Source organism: Sciurus vulgaris (genome assembly GCF_902686455.1).
Source record: "Sciurus vulgaris genome assembly, chromosome: 15".
In the NCBI taxonomy this organism is placed as follows: Eukaryota; Metazoa; Chordata; class Mammalia; order Rodentia; family Sciuridae; genus Sciurus; species Sciurus vulgaris.
Genome location: NC_136476.1, coordinates 57,061,575 through 57,076,751, shown reverse-complemented (window position 1 = coordinate 57,076,751; position 15,177 = coordinate 57,061,575). Strand labels below are relative to the sequence as shown.

The 15,177-nt window shown below is 47.5% G+C and overlaps 1 protein-coding gene across 1 annotated transcript in view; it reads right to left on the bottom strand.

Annotated features, from left to right (window-relative positions):
- The window catches only part of COL15A1 (collagen type XV alpha 1 chain), a 108,928-nt gene extending 94,443 nt beyond the window's left edge, over nt 1-14,485 (bottom strand). Inside the window, exon 1 of the mRNA XM_079112224.1 lies at nt 14,071-14,485. Coding sequence (XP_078968350.1) covers nt 14,071-14,248 — 178 coding nt within the window. The 5' untranslated portion in view covers nt 14,249-14,485. The remainder of the gene's footprint in view (nt 1-14,070) is intronic.
- Nucleotides 14,486-15,177: the final 692 nt, after the last annotated feature.

Genomic DNA, 15,177 nt, shown 5'->3' with positions numbered 1-15,177 from the left:
TCTTACTGGGATAAAAATCAAGATGTCAACAGACTGTGCTTTCTGGAAGCATGAAGGGAAAAATCTGTTCTCTTGCCTTTTCCAGCTTTTAGAGCCTGCCCTCACCCCTGGGCTCCTGGCCCCTTCTACCAGCTTCAAAGCCAGCTGGTCAAACCCTTCTCAAGCTATGCTGCTCCAGCCTCCTCCTCGGCCTCCCTCTTCCACTTGAAGGGCCCTTGAGCTTGCATTGGGCCCAACTGTATAATCCAGGGAACTTCTCCCTTCAGAATTTAGCTGATTGTCAACCTTCAGTTCACCTGTAACCCCATGTCCCCTTTGCCATGTAGCTTGATGTAGTCCCCGGTACTGAGGGTTAGGAGCAGGCAGACACCTTGGAAGGCCATCACTCTGCCTAACACAGGTGGTTGTCCTGGGACGGGTTTCAGGCAGGGGCACCATAACCAGAGCTATTCACACAGCTGCGTGCATGGGAATCACCAGGGATCTCCTTCAAGCACAGATTCTGATTTGCTGGGTCTGCGTGGGGGTGGGGGGAGGCTGGAGGTTCTGCATTTCTACTCAGTTCCCAGGTGAGGCCAATGCTGCTGGTCCACGGACCACAGCTGAATGGCAAGAAGGCAGAAGATGACTGCGGCTGCGCTGTTGGGGCAGGGCTGTGCAGTGGGGAGAGCAGAGTCCGTGGTGCTGACCTGCAGGCTGTCGTCAAATTGTGACTTCACAGGGCAGTTGTTAGTTAGCTATATCAAACACACCCACAGATATATACATGTACGATTTATATATATATATATATATATGAAACGTGTACCTACATAAATATAACTGAAGTGTACGTTTAAAATGTAGAAAGTCCTATATTGTTACTAGCACAAATCATATTTGTGGTATTTTCTTAGTCCATGAGAAGCCCCCTGGGCACCACAGCAGAGGCCTGGGTGTCAGGACACCTGGCTCTAGGTCTGGCTCTGCTGCCAACTTGCACCATGACCTTGAGCTAGTCACTTTCCCTCTCAGGACAATAAAGACAGGAGCAGCCAGCACTGCTGCAGTGGCCAGAAGAGGAGAAGCAGCTGGCTGAGCCAATTTCAAGAGTTCAGTGTGTGATGTTGTCAAAACTGCATGAATTTAGGTTCGGTCGGCCATCAGCTGGGATCTCTGCCCCTCTGCTCCACGGGATGCAAAGGTTCTAACTTCCCCAGATGGGAAAAAACTTACCTAATTTTTTTTCATGAAACATACTCGAATTCCAAATGTCTCTGTTCCACGAGCCCCTGCTCCCACCCCCTCTGCGCCCACCATCAGCCCCCATGGTGGGCGGCTGCAGGGTGGTCTTCCAGTGGGGCCGGAGGCGCACATGGACTTCGCCTCGACCAAAGGTTCATAATGCTGGGTTTTCACTAAGATCTCCACAGTCCCCGGCTTTGAATGAGTCATTCATGGACGTATTCAAATGCTCATTGTGTCCATTCGGTGCCTTGTCAGACACTGGGGAAACATGGGTAAATAAAACAGGGCTCCTGCCCTCAAGGAACCCACAATGATGTGGGCTTGGGAAGTAATGAAGCATTCAACTGGTCACTAACTTTCCATCCTGTTGGCTCCAGAACCGACTTCCTCAACAAAACTCCTAAAGTGCAACAAGTAAGATCAAGAATCAATAAATGGGATGGAACCAAACTAAAAAGCTTCTTCACAACAAAGGAAACAATCAAAAACGTGAAGAGAGAGCCTACTGAATGGGAGAAAAGCTTTGCCACCTATACCTCAGAGCACTGATCTCCAGGATATATAAAGAACTCAGAAAACTTAACAAAAACACAAATAACCCAGTCAATAAATGGACAAAGGAACTGAACAGACTCTTCACAGAAAAAATACAATCGATCAATAAACATACGAAAAAATGTTCATCACCTCTTGGGATTAGAGAAATGCAAATCAAAACTAAGATTTCATCTCACTTCAGTCAGAATGGCAATTATCAAGGAATACAAGTAACAATAATGTTGGTGAGGATGTGGGGAAAAGGGACACTCATATATTACTTGTGGGACTACAAATTGGTGCGACCACTCTGGAAAGAAGTATGGACCACTCTGGAAAGAAAACTTAGAACAGAACCACCCAGTTATCCCACTCTTCAGTATACACCCAAAGGACTTAACATCAGCAGGCTACAGTGATGCAGCCACATCAATGTTTATAGCAGCTTGATTCGTACTAGCCAAGCGATGGAACCAACCTAGGTGCCCTTCAGCAGATGAATGGATAAAGAAACTGTGGTACATATACACAATGAAATATTACTCAGTCATAAAGAAGAATGAAATTATGGCATTTGTTGGCAAATGGATGGAACTGGAGAATATCATGCTAAGTGGAATAAGGCAAGCCCAAAATACCAAAGGCCAAATATTCTCTCTGATATTTGGATGCTAACACACAATAAGGGGGAGGGAGGGAAGAATAGAAGTTTATTCAATTAGACAAAGGGGAATGAAGGGAAAGGACAGGGGATGTGAATAGGAAAGATAGTAGAATGAATCAGACGTAACTTATATGAATCCACGACCAGGGAAACTCCATATCATCTACAATTGAGAGAATGGGAAATTATGCTGCGTGTACGTATAATATGTCAAAATACACTCTACTCCCATGTATATCTAAAAGGAACAAATAAAATTTTTTTTTTTTTAAAAATGGTCACCAATGGCAAGCCTGATGCTCATCTCATCAGTTTTTGCAAATAGGAAATACTGACCTGATTTACAACTAAGAAGAAAAGGATAAGAGAGGAAACTGGTCCCAGATCACCCAAGGGAAGCAGCAGAGCAGAGACTTGAACCCAGGACCCTGAATCCCAGAGCTCGTGGGCATGGGCTACATTCCTGAAACCTCTCCCTGGGAGCCAGCTCTTCCAACTGTGTTGGGACGTGGATGGGCATGTTCCACCTCTGGGACTCAGGACCACCACCTTTAAAAGGAAGCCTTTGGACTGAACTGGATTGCTCTCAACCCTGCTGCATCTTAGAAAGGAGCTTTTAAAACCCACGGGTGAGGAAACTCACCTTGGGTGAGTGAAGACTCCTGAAGAGGAGAGCAGAGGCGTTGGCTCCCTCAGAATCCCCAGGGTGTTTCCAGGACAACCACCAAGGTCCCTGGGTGACTGAGCTCTCACGTTCTAATTTCCTGGAATAAAAGCTCATTCCTCCACCCTCACCTCAAGGCGCATGCAAACTCATTGGAGGAAGAGTCCACAGACCCGCTCCCCGAGGCCACAGTGGAGCAGCCACGCAGTCAGGCCCCTCTCACTGTTGTCGCTTGCCCCTTCTGAGTTAGAGAAGTAGAGGCCATGAACAAGGCACTCGGAGGCGAAAGAGGCACTCTCCGAGACCGTGGCCTTTGTCAAAATCACGATGAAGCCTTGAAGGTGACATGCTCTAGACCCATCGCATCTTTAGCACATGTGCACTTGGAGATAATCGCAGTCACAGTCAAATACGGAGCCGCGAGAATATGCTCATCATAGCAGGGTTTACCGTGGGGAACGAGGAGAAACGGCCAACGGGGCTCAGAGAGGGCTCGGTTAGTTAAGGGATAAGCACACACCCCAGGGCTATTTCAATTTCAAAGAATATCGGAGGAGGTCATTTAATGTTCCAGAGGAAGTGTCCAGGTGATTGATAAGGGGAAAAATCAATCAGAATATAACGTACAGGGCTGGGGTTATGGCTTGGTGGTGGAACGCTTGCCTAGCACATGTGAGACACTTCACATGTTTGATCTTCAGCACCACATAAAAATAAGTAAAATAAAGGTATTGTGTCCATCTACAACTAAAAAAATCATAGAAAATATATAATGTACAGAATGACCTATTCATCTTCTAATATACATGCATATTTAGAACTGGAAAATAAATTTGGAAGACATTTCAGCAAATGTTAGCAGGGTTTATCACTGAGTTATAAGATAAAATGTGATCTTTTCAAATTATTTTTTGCCCTAATTTTTATAGTGACTGTGCATTAGTTTTACTATAAAATGTTTAATATTATTAAAAAATAAATCTCTTCCTTCCACCCCCATTTGGGGTGGAAATGTATGTCCCTACCCAAGCAGCACCCGGGCTGGCATGCCCACTCAGGATAAGCTCCTGGCACGTAAGCCAGCTGCTGCACCCACCTCCACTGCTGGGTTGTGAGTCCCTCCAGGTGGGCACTGGGTCCAGAGCAGCTCGTAAGCCACCCAGGGAGCCCCAGAGAGAGTAGGCAGCCAGGAAATATAGAAGGAAGACAGACATCTGTAAAAGCAGCCACACCACCAAAGAGGACAAAGTTTTTAAAGAAGTTCTCTGCAGGAGGAGGCTAGTTACAGAAGACCTTCTAGTGGGTGGGGATGGGACTTTTAAGCTGGGCCACATTTGAATCCCTCAGCAATGAAAGAAATACTCCTACAGAGGCCTAAGGCCAAGCTGCTGGCTGCGAGTCAGACTCTGGCCACATTCTCCAGGTCCAGGAAGGGGCTCTAGAACTCTTGAAGTTGGAGGGTTCTGGTCATTTGAGAGAGATACCAGGGCCCTCAGTACAGTCTTCCTGACAGCCCTGTCCAACCCATTAAATCATCCATGGCATGCAACGCTTGTGAACTGGACTGAACTGGATTAGTTTGGGTTGGGTTGAGTTGGGTTGGGTTAAGTTGAGTTGGACTGAGTTGAGTTGGGTTATGTTGAGTTGAACTGAGTTGGGTTGGGCTTGAGTTGGTTAGGGTTGGGTTGAGTTGAGTTAAACAGGTTGAGTGGAGTTGGATTGGGTTAAATTGAGCTGGGTTGAGTTGAGTTGGGTCGGGCTGACTTGGTCAGGGCTGGGCTGAACTGGGTTGAGTTGAGTTCTCATGAGAATGAGGACAGATGCACTGTATCTCCCTCCTTAGGTTCCCAGGAAGAAGTCTGAACTTTCTCCCAGATTTTGTCCTCACTCTAGACTATTTCTCTCTCTAGTTGGGATGGAGCAGAAGAAGGCAATCAGTTGGCAAATGTGGTTCCTCCAAAACCTCTTATACCATCTCCGCTCCCCTGGGTTCTGTAGGGCCTGCAGCTCAGGCTTCACAATCTGTGCTCTGATTTGAAGGCTTATTTCCTTATCCATTTTTCTCAGTGGCCATTAATGCCTCACACTGAGTCTTTCGTAAGATTGCCTCCCTCTTTCCAACACTCACCTGCCCACCTCCATTAGCATACTCTTAGTATCCAATCACATCATGATAAATCAATATTCTATAGAAGGAAGAAGGGCTGACCTCTTTCCAGGTTTTAAAACACAATGCAAAACAATAATCATCAAAACTATGTGGATTTAAACACACAATGAACAAGCACAAGAAAGCGACTTGTGGTATAAGGAAGGATTACAGAATTAAGTTTACATTGTTAAATTAAAATTGATTTAATAACAATGATGAGTCAATGGTTCACATGTACTTGGTATTTTTGAGACTACTAGGGACTACTTGGATGAAGAACTGACTTCAGGTGATATCTTAATCTATGACCCATTTGAAATGGATCAAGCCATAGGCATTAAGAGAAAACTGGAAAACAAGCTTGCATATTTAGCTAGAAAAGATAACTGCAACCTTTGACAAAGTGTAAGCTATTAGGTATAAGATGAGTACACTCCAGAAAATAAATTGTTTATACAATTAATATAATAAGGAGCAAAGTAACATTAGTGTAAATTCCAGCCTACCTAGTTACTAAGTTATTAAAGAAAACTAAACGCCCATCATGTTCTGTGATTACTCAGCCATGGTCACTCCACAGTCGCAGAGCCGCTGAAGAGTTGGGATGACTTACACACTGCGGAGGATGTAGGAAGTGGGCACATTAAACCACAGGCGAGACAAACCTGTCCATCCCTTCTTTGAAAAAGTGTGCTGAGTGTCCACTTGTGCCAGGTCCTGTGCTAGCTTTTGGGCTTCAGAGCTGGACAAAGCCCATCCCTGCCTCATGGAACTTCCCATGCATTGGAGACACAGGAGTCATCAACCGCCACCACACAGTCTGAGTAACCCTGTGACTCGGAGACACCAATTAATCTGGCAGGGGAGGAGTGGCTTTCTAGAACACAATTCCAAAGGATGAATGGGGCTTGCCAGGTACATGAGGGGAGGGGCATAGTCTAAAAGGAATTGGCCCCTCCAGACGCAGGTGTTGGACGTCACACATCTCCTTCAGAAAACTGCCAGTGGCTTGGTGTGAGCTCAGCGTTAGTGGGGGAGGGACAGGGCCCTTTGCAGCAAGGAGCAGGACTCCATCCTAGGAACCATGATAGCCCAGAAGGGGCAATTAAACTAGGAAGTGGCACAATTTAATCTGTATCTCACAAGGATCCATCTAAATATAAAATAAGTACTGTCCTGTTGTTTGGTGTGTGAGTCCATTTGAGGAAGGATAGCCAAAGGAAATAAAAAAGAAAACAAAGGTCATTTGTCTGAAGAGGCTCCCAGCAGCACTGTTTATAATAATGACAACATGGCCAAAGTTCAAGTGCTCAATGCTGGACAATTGTCCATTGGGCGATGGAGAATGAATATCAATGATGTGAACTCTCAGGTGTCATTGCTCTCTCTCACTCAGGAAAGCACATTAGACTGCCAAGGACCAAAAGAGACATTATTACAGGAAAATCCTGAACTGCTCTGATTTATATGCTTAAGTTTAAATCAGAATTTCTACAAAGAAGATTTACAAATGGCCAGCAATCTCTTGAAAAGGTGATTGGAGTCACTAGTTACAAGAAGATGCAAAACAAAACTCTGATCAAAAATCAGGCTTTCCTCCATCACACCCTTCTGCCATGATGTTCTGCGCCACCTCAGGCCCAGAGTCATGGACCTGGCCAACCATGAAATGAACCCCTGAACCCATGAGCCAAAATAAACTTTTCCTCATCTAAGTTGTTCTTGTCAAATATTTTGGTCACAGCAATGAAAACCTAATGCAGAAACTGGTACAGAGAGGTAGGATTGTTGCTGGGACTAGGGATCATGTAGATTAGCAACCTTTTGAACTGGTTTGTGGGAGGAGTTTGGAAAAGTTTAGAGACACAGGCTGGCAAGTCTTGGAATGTTGTTAGAAGCTTAGTAGGCGTTTCTGGTGGGAGCTCAGAAGGCCCACAGGAATGTGGACAGTAAAGACAGCTCATGAACTTTCTGTGGGGAATGAGGACTCTATTGGGAATTCTGCAAAGAATTGTACATTGTCCTACATTTTGGGCCATGCTCTAAGACTCTGTATGAGGCCAGATTTAAAGATTATGGACTAATTAATCTAGCAGAGGAAGTTTCAAGGCAGCACAGTATTCAGGTAGTGGTATAGATATTGCTATCAGCTTTAGGCCAGGTTCACTGTGAAAACCAGGGCAGAAAGATTTTTAAAACTTGCAGTTTGGCCAGAAAAATGCAATAAAATTTGGGCTAAGGAAGATGTGGTTATTGAAGAGATTACAGGTACTACAGAGATGCTAAATACTTTGCACAGAGACAAACAGAAAGATGCTTTGAAAGCATCTCAGGAATTGGCAAGACCACAGCCATCACAGACTCAAGGGTGTAAAAGCAAAAATTCCTTTGAGAAGAGACCATGGGACGTTCTGCTCACATGGCAGGGGGGCTACGAATTTGTTTTCCCAGGATTTGTTTCACTATGCTCAGCTGCCCGGCACTGAGCAGCCATAGCAGCCATACTCCAAGGGGGCCCAGCTACTACTCAGATTGGTGGCAGACCTCAGCATCATCCACATGAAGCTAGTTTTGCAAGAATGCAAAATGCTGGAATTAAAGAGTCACGGAGGCTTCCACCTAGATTTCAAAAGAAAGCCTGGGAGGCCAGGCACAGAGTAGTGGGGTTGGAATCCCTGCAGGAAGCCCCAGAGGAGGCATGTGTGAAGCTATGAGAAGGAAGCCAAAGCTGCAATGAAGACCCCTGGGATTAAGAAATGCCAGCAACATGGACCGTCTGCCAAGGAAAGCAGCTGGTTGTGGGAAAAGTCAGCCTAGGAAATAGGCCATGTGGGCTGCAACTGGCAAGGTCGTAGGGGCAGGGCTGCCCAAGCCCTTTGGAGCTCACATCACAATGTCATTGCCCCAGATGCTGGTGTGGAACTCCAGGACGTGTTTGCACAGCTGGATTTAGGTCTTGCCCTGGTGCCGCCCCTTCTGTCTATGTCTGTATCCTCCCTTTTGGAGTGGGAATGTTTACTCTGCACCACTGCATACTGGATATATGTAACTTGCTTTTGATATTTACAGGGGATTACAATCAAGAATCTTCCTTGAGTCTCAGAGAAGACTTTGGACTTGGACCTTTGGGCAATGCTGGAACTATTAAGATCATGGGGACTTTTGGAGATGGACCAAATGCATTTTACATTGTGAAATGGAGTTTTGGGGGACCAGGGGCAGAATGTTATGGTTTGGATATGAGAAGTCCCCCAGAGCTCCTGTGTTAATGCAGGAGGATTCAGAGGTGAAATGGTTAGATTATGAGATTATGAGACTTGTAACCTAATTAGTCTACTTTGGTTTGAATGGACTAACTAGGTGGTGACTTCAGGCGGGTAGGCGTGGTTGGGGAAAGTGGGTCACTGGCAGCATGAACTGAAAGGTTCATCTTCTCTGTACCCTCTTCCCTCTCTCTCTCTGCTTCCTGGCTGCCAGGAAGTGAGCAGCATTCCTTCACCTCACCATTCTGCCATGATGTTTTGCTTTACCTCAGGCCCAAAGCAATATAACTGGCCAACCATGAACTGATCCCCTGAAATTGTGAGCCAAAATAAACCTTTCCTCCTCTAAGTCGTTCTTGCCAGATATCTTGGACACAGCAATGAAAACCTAACTAACATAATGGATTCACTTTGCAACATTATGCTAAGTGAAGAAGCCAGACATAAGGGTCACATGTTTTATGAATATTCAGAATCGGCAAATCTATGAGGACAGAAAGCAGTTTAGTGATTGCCAGGAGCTGGAAGTGGGGGAAAAGGAAGGGTGACGAAAATGTTTTGGAAGTTAATAGAAATGGTGATTGCATAAATACACTAAATGCCAATGAACTGTACATTTTAAAATAATCTTATGTCATGAATTTCACCTCAATAAAATAAATAGTATCAAAAAGGTTCTTAACATATGAAAAGGTGATCAACTTAATAATCAGGAAAATGTAAATTAAGGCTACAGTAAGATTTTCACATGTACCCATTAGAAATGCTGAAATTAATTTCAGTGCCAAGACTAAGCACTGGTGAGAAGATGAAGAAATGGGGACTCTCATTTCTTGCTGGCCATGTGTGTCTGCACAGCCATAGTGAGAACATGCTGGCACTGCCTCTCATGAGAAAGGTATGTACACCCTCTGACCCAGACTCTATTCCTAGGTTTAGACCTGATATAAATTTAGTCACATGTGCACCAAAGATATACATAAGAATGTTCAGGGCCACATTAGCCAAATGTGGTAAGAACCCAAATGTTGCTGGAGAAAAATAGATAAAAAATATTTAGTGTATTCACAGAATGGAATATTATACAGCAATGGAAATGAACTAACTGCAGCCATATACAATGACATGAGTAAATCTCAAAATCTTAATATTCTGTCAAGGTACCAGATGTCAAAGAATATACTCTGCATGTAAAAAGTTCAAAACCAAGTGAAATCGAACTTCAGAATTTAAGGATATGTACTTAGATAGTAAAGTTATGTATTAAATGCAAGTAAGTGTTGGCTACAAAAGTCAAGGTGATAGTTACCTCTGAGAGGAGGGAGGGAAAATCCCAACACAGGGCCTCACTGAGCCTCCGGGGCTAGCCCGCTTCCTGACCGGGGTTTCGGGTTTGTTCTGTGATAATAATAGGGCTGTACTTTCTGCATGCACTTTTCTCAATGGATGTGATATTTCACAATAAAACAGTTCAAAGAGAAGCAAATAACTTACACATACGAGCACCTGTCAGCAGGAACAAATTATTTATAACCGCACCACCCTCCCCCAACAATAGCTCATCTTCCAAAGCAGCAGGTATTCCAATGACACTGTACCTTCACAGGGAAAGGACGGGATAAGCTGTCCTGCAGCCCAGTCCTGACCCATTAGGAACACAATGAGTTATGTGGCGATGCCCCACTGAAGGGGTCTCTTTAAACAGGATGGCGTAAGAGGACGGATGCTGAGTGCGGGGTGGGGGGCAGGACTATTGCCTGTCACCCTATGTTTCTGCCTGTGCATCACAAGCCCCTCAGGGCAGATCTGTGTCCAATTCCTTTCTGTCCCTGGTCAGCATGCAGGTCGGCAAAGTTGGTGCTCAGTTGGTATTTGTTGAACTAAACTGTGTGGAACAAGTTAGCCCTCCAACCAGGTAAAGGTGGTTATTTTCCAGGGTTTAAACTAGAAGGAATACAAACATGGATGAATCTTGCCCCCCCATTGCATAGACAGGAAAATTGAGACTCAGAAAGGGAAAGGCGACTCAATGAATTCACAGAGGGAGCATGTGATGAAACCCAGATCTCTCAATGCTTGACAGTTAGAAGGGCTTGAGGAGCCAAAGGAATAACAAAAAGTTTACAAGGATCCATTTTTTCAAAGCACCATATGACCATGCCCTGCCTCTAACCGGGAGCCTTCCCCTGGGTCCACAAGGACATTCAGGGATGCTGGGGACAGGTGAGCTGGAGACCTGGAGATGCAGGTGGACCTGAACTTTCCAGCTGGAACTCAGGACCCCTTTTCCCAGTGTACTCTGAGCTGGCAGCTTGCAAGTGGCCAGCTGTGTGTCAGGCAAGCCCTGGGCTGGAGCCCTGACGCCTGGTGCCTGGGAAAACACTTGCTTGTGTTTCTATAAATACCTTCACTGAGCACAGTATAGTCTCCTCAAAGACCACCACTTCAGGTGTACAGTTAGGTGAGCTTTAGTAAATGCAGACCTCTGTACAACCACCACCCCGGTCCAGTTTCAGAACATCTCCCCAGAAAGTCCCTGAGGCCCACTACAAGTCCGTCCCTGCTTCTGTCCCTGGCCCAGGCAACCGCTGAGGCTTTCCATCTCTGCAGTGTCGCCCCTTTAGAAAGGGGTTATGAATGGGCTCTGACAAGGCACAGTTAGTGCCTGGCTTCTTTCACTTAGCACAATGTCTTTAAGGTCCACCTGTACTGTTGTAGCAAGGATCTGTGGGTCAGCCCTCTGTCATGCCGAATGGGACTCCCCTGAAAGGATGGACCACATCTTATTTCTCACCTGCGATGAATAAATATTCATCCATTATGAAGAACATGGCTATGAACACACAGGAGTCTGCCAGTGGACATGCAATCTTCTTTCACTTGAGTAGATATTTAGAAGTGAAATCACAAGGCTGCAGAGTGTTTGTTTACCTTTTTAAGAAACTGCCAAACAATGCAACAAGCTCATAACAACCCACTTACAAACAGGCATCAGAAGCCACCAAACAATGCAACAAGCTCATAACAACCCACTTACAAACAGGCATCAGAAGTCACCCTGCTGGAGGGGTTAACTTCGTGGTTAACAGCACAAATTCGGAGGCCAGACCCTCTGGTTTCAAATTGAATTTCTGCCACTGAAGGCCACACGCCCTTAGACAAATGACTCTGTGCCTCAGTTTTCTCATCTGTGAAAGGGGATGGTAAGCGGGATTGTGAAGATTGAGGGAGTTGATTCACATAAAGCACTTAGAACACTGCTGCTTCACCTTGGTGCTGTAAAGTCTTAGCAGTCTGTTTTTTACAGCCAATTGAGCAGTAGTCCCATGGAAGAAAGTGGCAGTCTTAGAGTTCACAAATGTGTACGGCTACCTTGGATCTACCCAGGAACAACTGTGTGACTTCAGGCAAATCGCACACCCTCTCTGAGCTTCCTCTGTAAGATGGAGCCCAACTTCCCAGCACTACTAGATGGCAGATGCAGCGACTTGGTGGAAGCTAAGTGCTTGATAGACTGCACAATGTCATGCAGATGCAATGAGCTCATGGTACAATTGTGACATTCTGATTATGGGGTTCATTAGAGACTAGGGGGCCTCTGAAAGGTCCTTCTGTCTGAGAAGCTGCTCTAACAGGTAACATTCAGCAAGGACACCAGAGTCACACTCTCGCATTCTAATTCTACCCCAGACACGTGGAAGCCTTGTGACCCTAGATCTCAGTGTGTTCATCCGAAGAACAGAAAGCGTAAGAGTCCTCAGTCCCCACCTCCTGGAGACTGTCAGGAGTGGATGAATGAAACAGTACCATGTTCCCACTCAACCTGAACGTACAGTGTTTTATAAGCGTTAGCCACAGGAAACGACGTGCAAACTTTGGAGAGTTCACATTTCCAGGAACTGACTTCAGATTCCGCAAGGGACACTGAACAGCATCAGTTGTAAATGGCCCTCCTGAGGAGTTCCTGGACCGCCCGCTCTACGTTATGGATGGAAACAGGACTTCCTCTGTGTTAGAAACAACAGTCCTGGCCTGGCATCAGGGCACCAGGCTGCAGACTCAGGAGGAGAAAGAAACATCAGTTCCCTTCCCCAGACCCCTCTTCCTTTGGGGCAGTAGGAATTACAGCCAAGCTCTCAAAAGACCACAGAATCCAAAAGCTGCCCTCTACCACTGAGTTGGCAGTGCTCTGTAGCACACGCAAAATTGCAGCGTTCCAACATGGGCCAAAACTATGCTCCAGCTGCCCTTTGATCGGCAAAAAAAAAAAAAAAAAACCGCCAGGCTGGATGCTCTGGCAGGGAAAGCTATCATTGCATTCAAGTCTCACTCCCTAGGAGTCAAGTCTGAGCTGCCCCAGGCTTCAGATACAAAGAGTTAACCAGGGCCACCCACTCCATCCCTGACTTTCATCAGGGGCCGGGGAGTTATTTCACAGTCTTCTCACTCTCTACTCAATCAGTGCTGTATACTAATCCTCTAAATTCAAAAGGGGTCAGAAGTCACTGTTGAGAGCTGGATTCTCCTATCAAAGTGCCTCGGGAAATGGCTGAGCAGGATCAGGAGTCTAGGGACCTGAACTCAAGTTCTAGCTTTCAGATAATCACTTCTTAAGCCTATTTCAGTGTTGCAAAAATGTCTGCAATGCTTTCCAAACAGTTACTGCAAGGATCAAGCAGTTCTACCACTTATTCTGTGCCTCATAGGTGCCAGGAGCAAGGAAGGCGCCTTCCTTAGTTTTCCCTTGAATCCTCATAGCATCCCCAGGAGACCAGATTATTGAACAATTCCTCCGTTTCAGATGAGAAAACTGAAGTACAGAGAGGTGAAATCCATCCCCAACATTGCAGGTGAGCCACGATTCACACACAGGCATCTGACCCTAACCTGCTTAGCCCAGTTAATCATCTAATCTCAGACTCCACTACTCAGCCAACCACCTCTGAATCCTAGTAGGGAAGCTAAAGCCCAGGGGAAGGAAAGGACAAGATTCCCCAGTTCCGACCCACAGCTCTTTCCACCGTCCTTGGTGCCACTGTTCACGATAAATGTGACCTCCTAGGTAACGTAAAAGCTAAAGCGTGAGAAGCAATTCAGTTCCGTTATTTCTGGCGCTGCAAAGGCGCCAGGTGTCCCTGTTGGTGCTCATGCTTCCGCACCTGTGTACCAAGAGGGCATCAGACCTGCCTTTCCAAAGAGCCAGCCAGAGCGCACAACCTGGCGGCGTGCGCTGGGTGTACTGAGGCCAACTGTTGCCTCTGGCGCTGGCAAAGTGCTTCCGAAGTCCTTCTGTGCCGAAGATTGGAGGGGCCACGCCCAGCTCAGACACTTTGGGCGCCCAGACAGCGCTCTACTGCCCCGGCTGCCCAGGGACCCCATTTGCGACTAGAACCCGCACAGTGCCCTGCGGAAGCTGCGGGGAGGACCGCCAGGGCGCGCGTAGTGGCAAGGACTCCCTTTTATGTCCAGGAATGAGGAGCGCACCGCAGCCGCGCCCGCCGCCCAAACCAACTTCCCCGGGTCGTGGAAGCAGCTAATGCCATCCTCAGGCTGGGTCGCTTACCTGTCGAGGCGTGTGTCTGGGTGACAGCGGAGAGGAGCGCGGAGATGGAGAGGAGCAACAGCACGCGCCAGCACTGCCCGTTTCTCCTGCAATAAGTGGCCGAGGGAGAGACGGTGAGGCGGCCGGTCTGGTCCGAGGGGGCCGCGGCGCGGGAAAGAGGGTCCCACCTTGGCGCCATCGCGCGTGTCTGCGGAGCCCCGGAGTCGCGAGGCGGGCGGGCAAAGTGGCGGAGCGCGGCGGAGGACGAGAGGCGCTGAGCGCTAGCCGCCGCGCTCGCCCTTCCTGCAGGGAACAAAGGCGGCGCTCGGCGGCGGCGGGCAGGATCCCGGCCCGCGCCCAGAGTCGCCCGCGCCCGGAGTCGCCCGCGCTCTGAAACCCGACTCCGCCGCGCCCTGCGCTCCCCGCGCGCCGCGCCCCACCTCGGGCAGTGGCGGCGCACTCACGCCCCGGGATCCCAGCCGCACCGCGCTCCCCACGCCCCTTTCCCCCCACGGACGCGCGCTCCCCGCCGCCGCCTCCAGCCCAACGGCCTTATGTAACCTGGGAGGACAGCCCCGCGCCCGCCTGCTCCCGGCAAGTGGGATGCACCGCCCCTCGCCCGCCCTCAAGCCGGTGCCTGTTGGGGCTGCCCACAGATAAAGCTTTTCCTTTCGTCTCAGCAACTCAGAGAAGCCGCAATCACTGTGATGACCCTACGTGACAGATGAGGAGTCTGAGGCTCACAGGTAGAGCGAATGAGCGAGGTCGCACAGCTGCATTGAGCTCCTGAAGGCTGTGCCGCAACCAGGCGCACCTACCCCATGAACCCATTTGGATGTCCAGGAGTGGCCTTCTCGAGGGTACATTAGCGATACAAAGAAGAGAAGGTCACATGTAACCATTGGCGTTCCCTCAGCATTTTGGATTCCCAGAACATTTACTAAGGACCGAGAATTTACTAAGAAATTCCCACCTATCTCCATGTTATTGATGAAGAAACTGAGGTCCAGAGAGGTCATGCAATTTACCAACTCATCTACCCAGTGAGTGAAGGTTTGTCAAGGAAGGAGACTCATTTGAAAAGAAGGGAATAAAAAGGTCTTCAAATATTGCAGTTTCGCATACAGT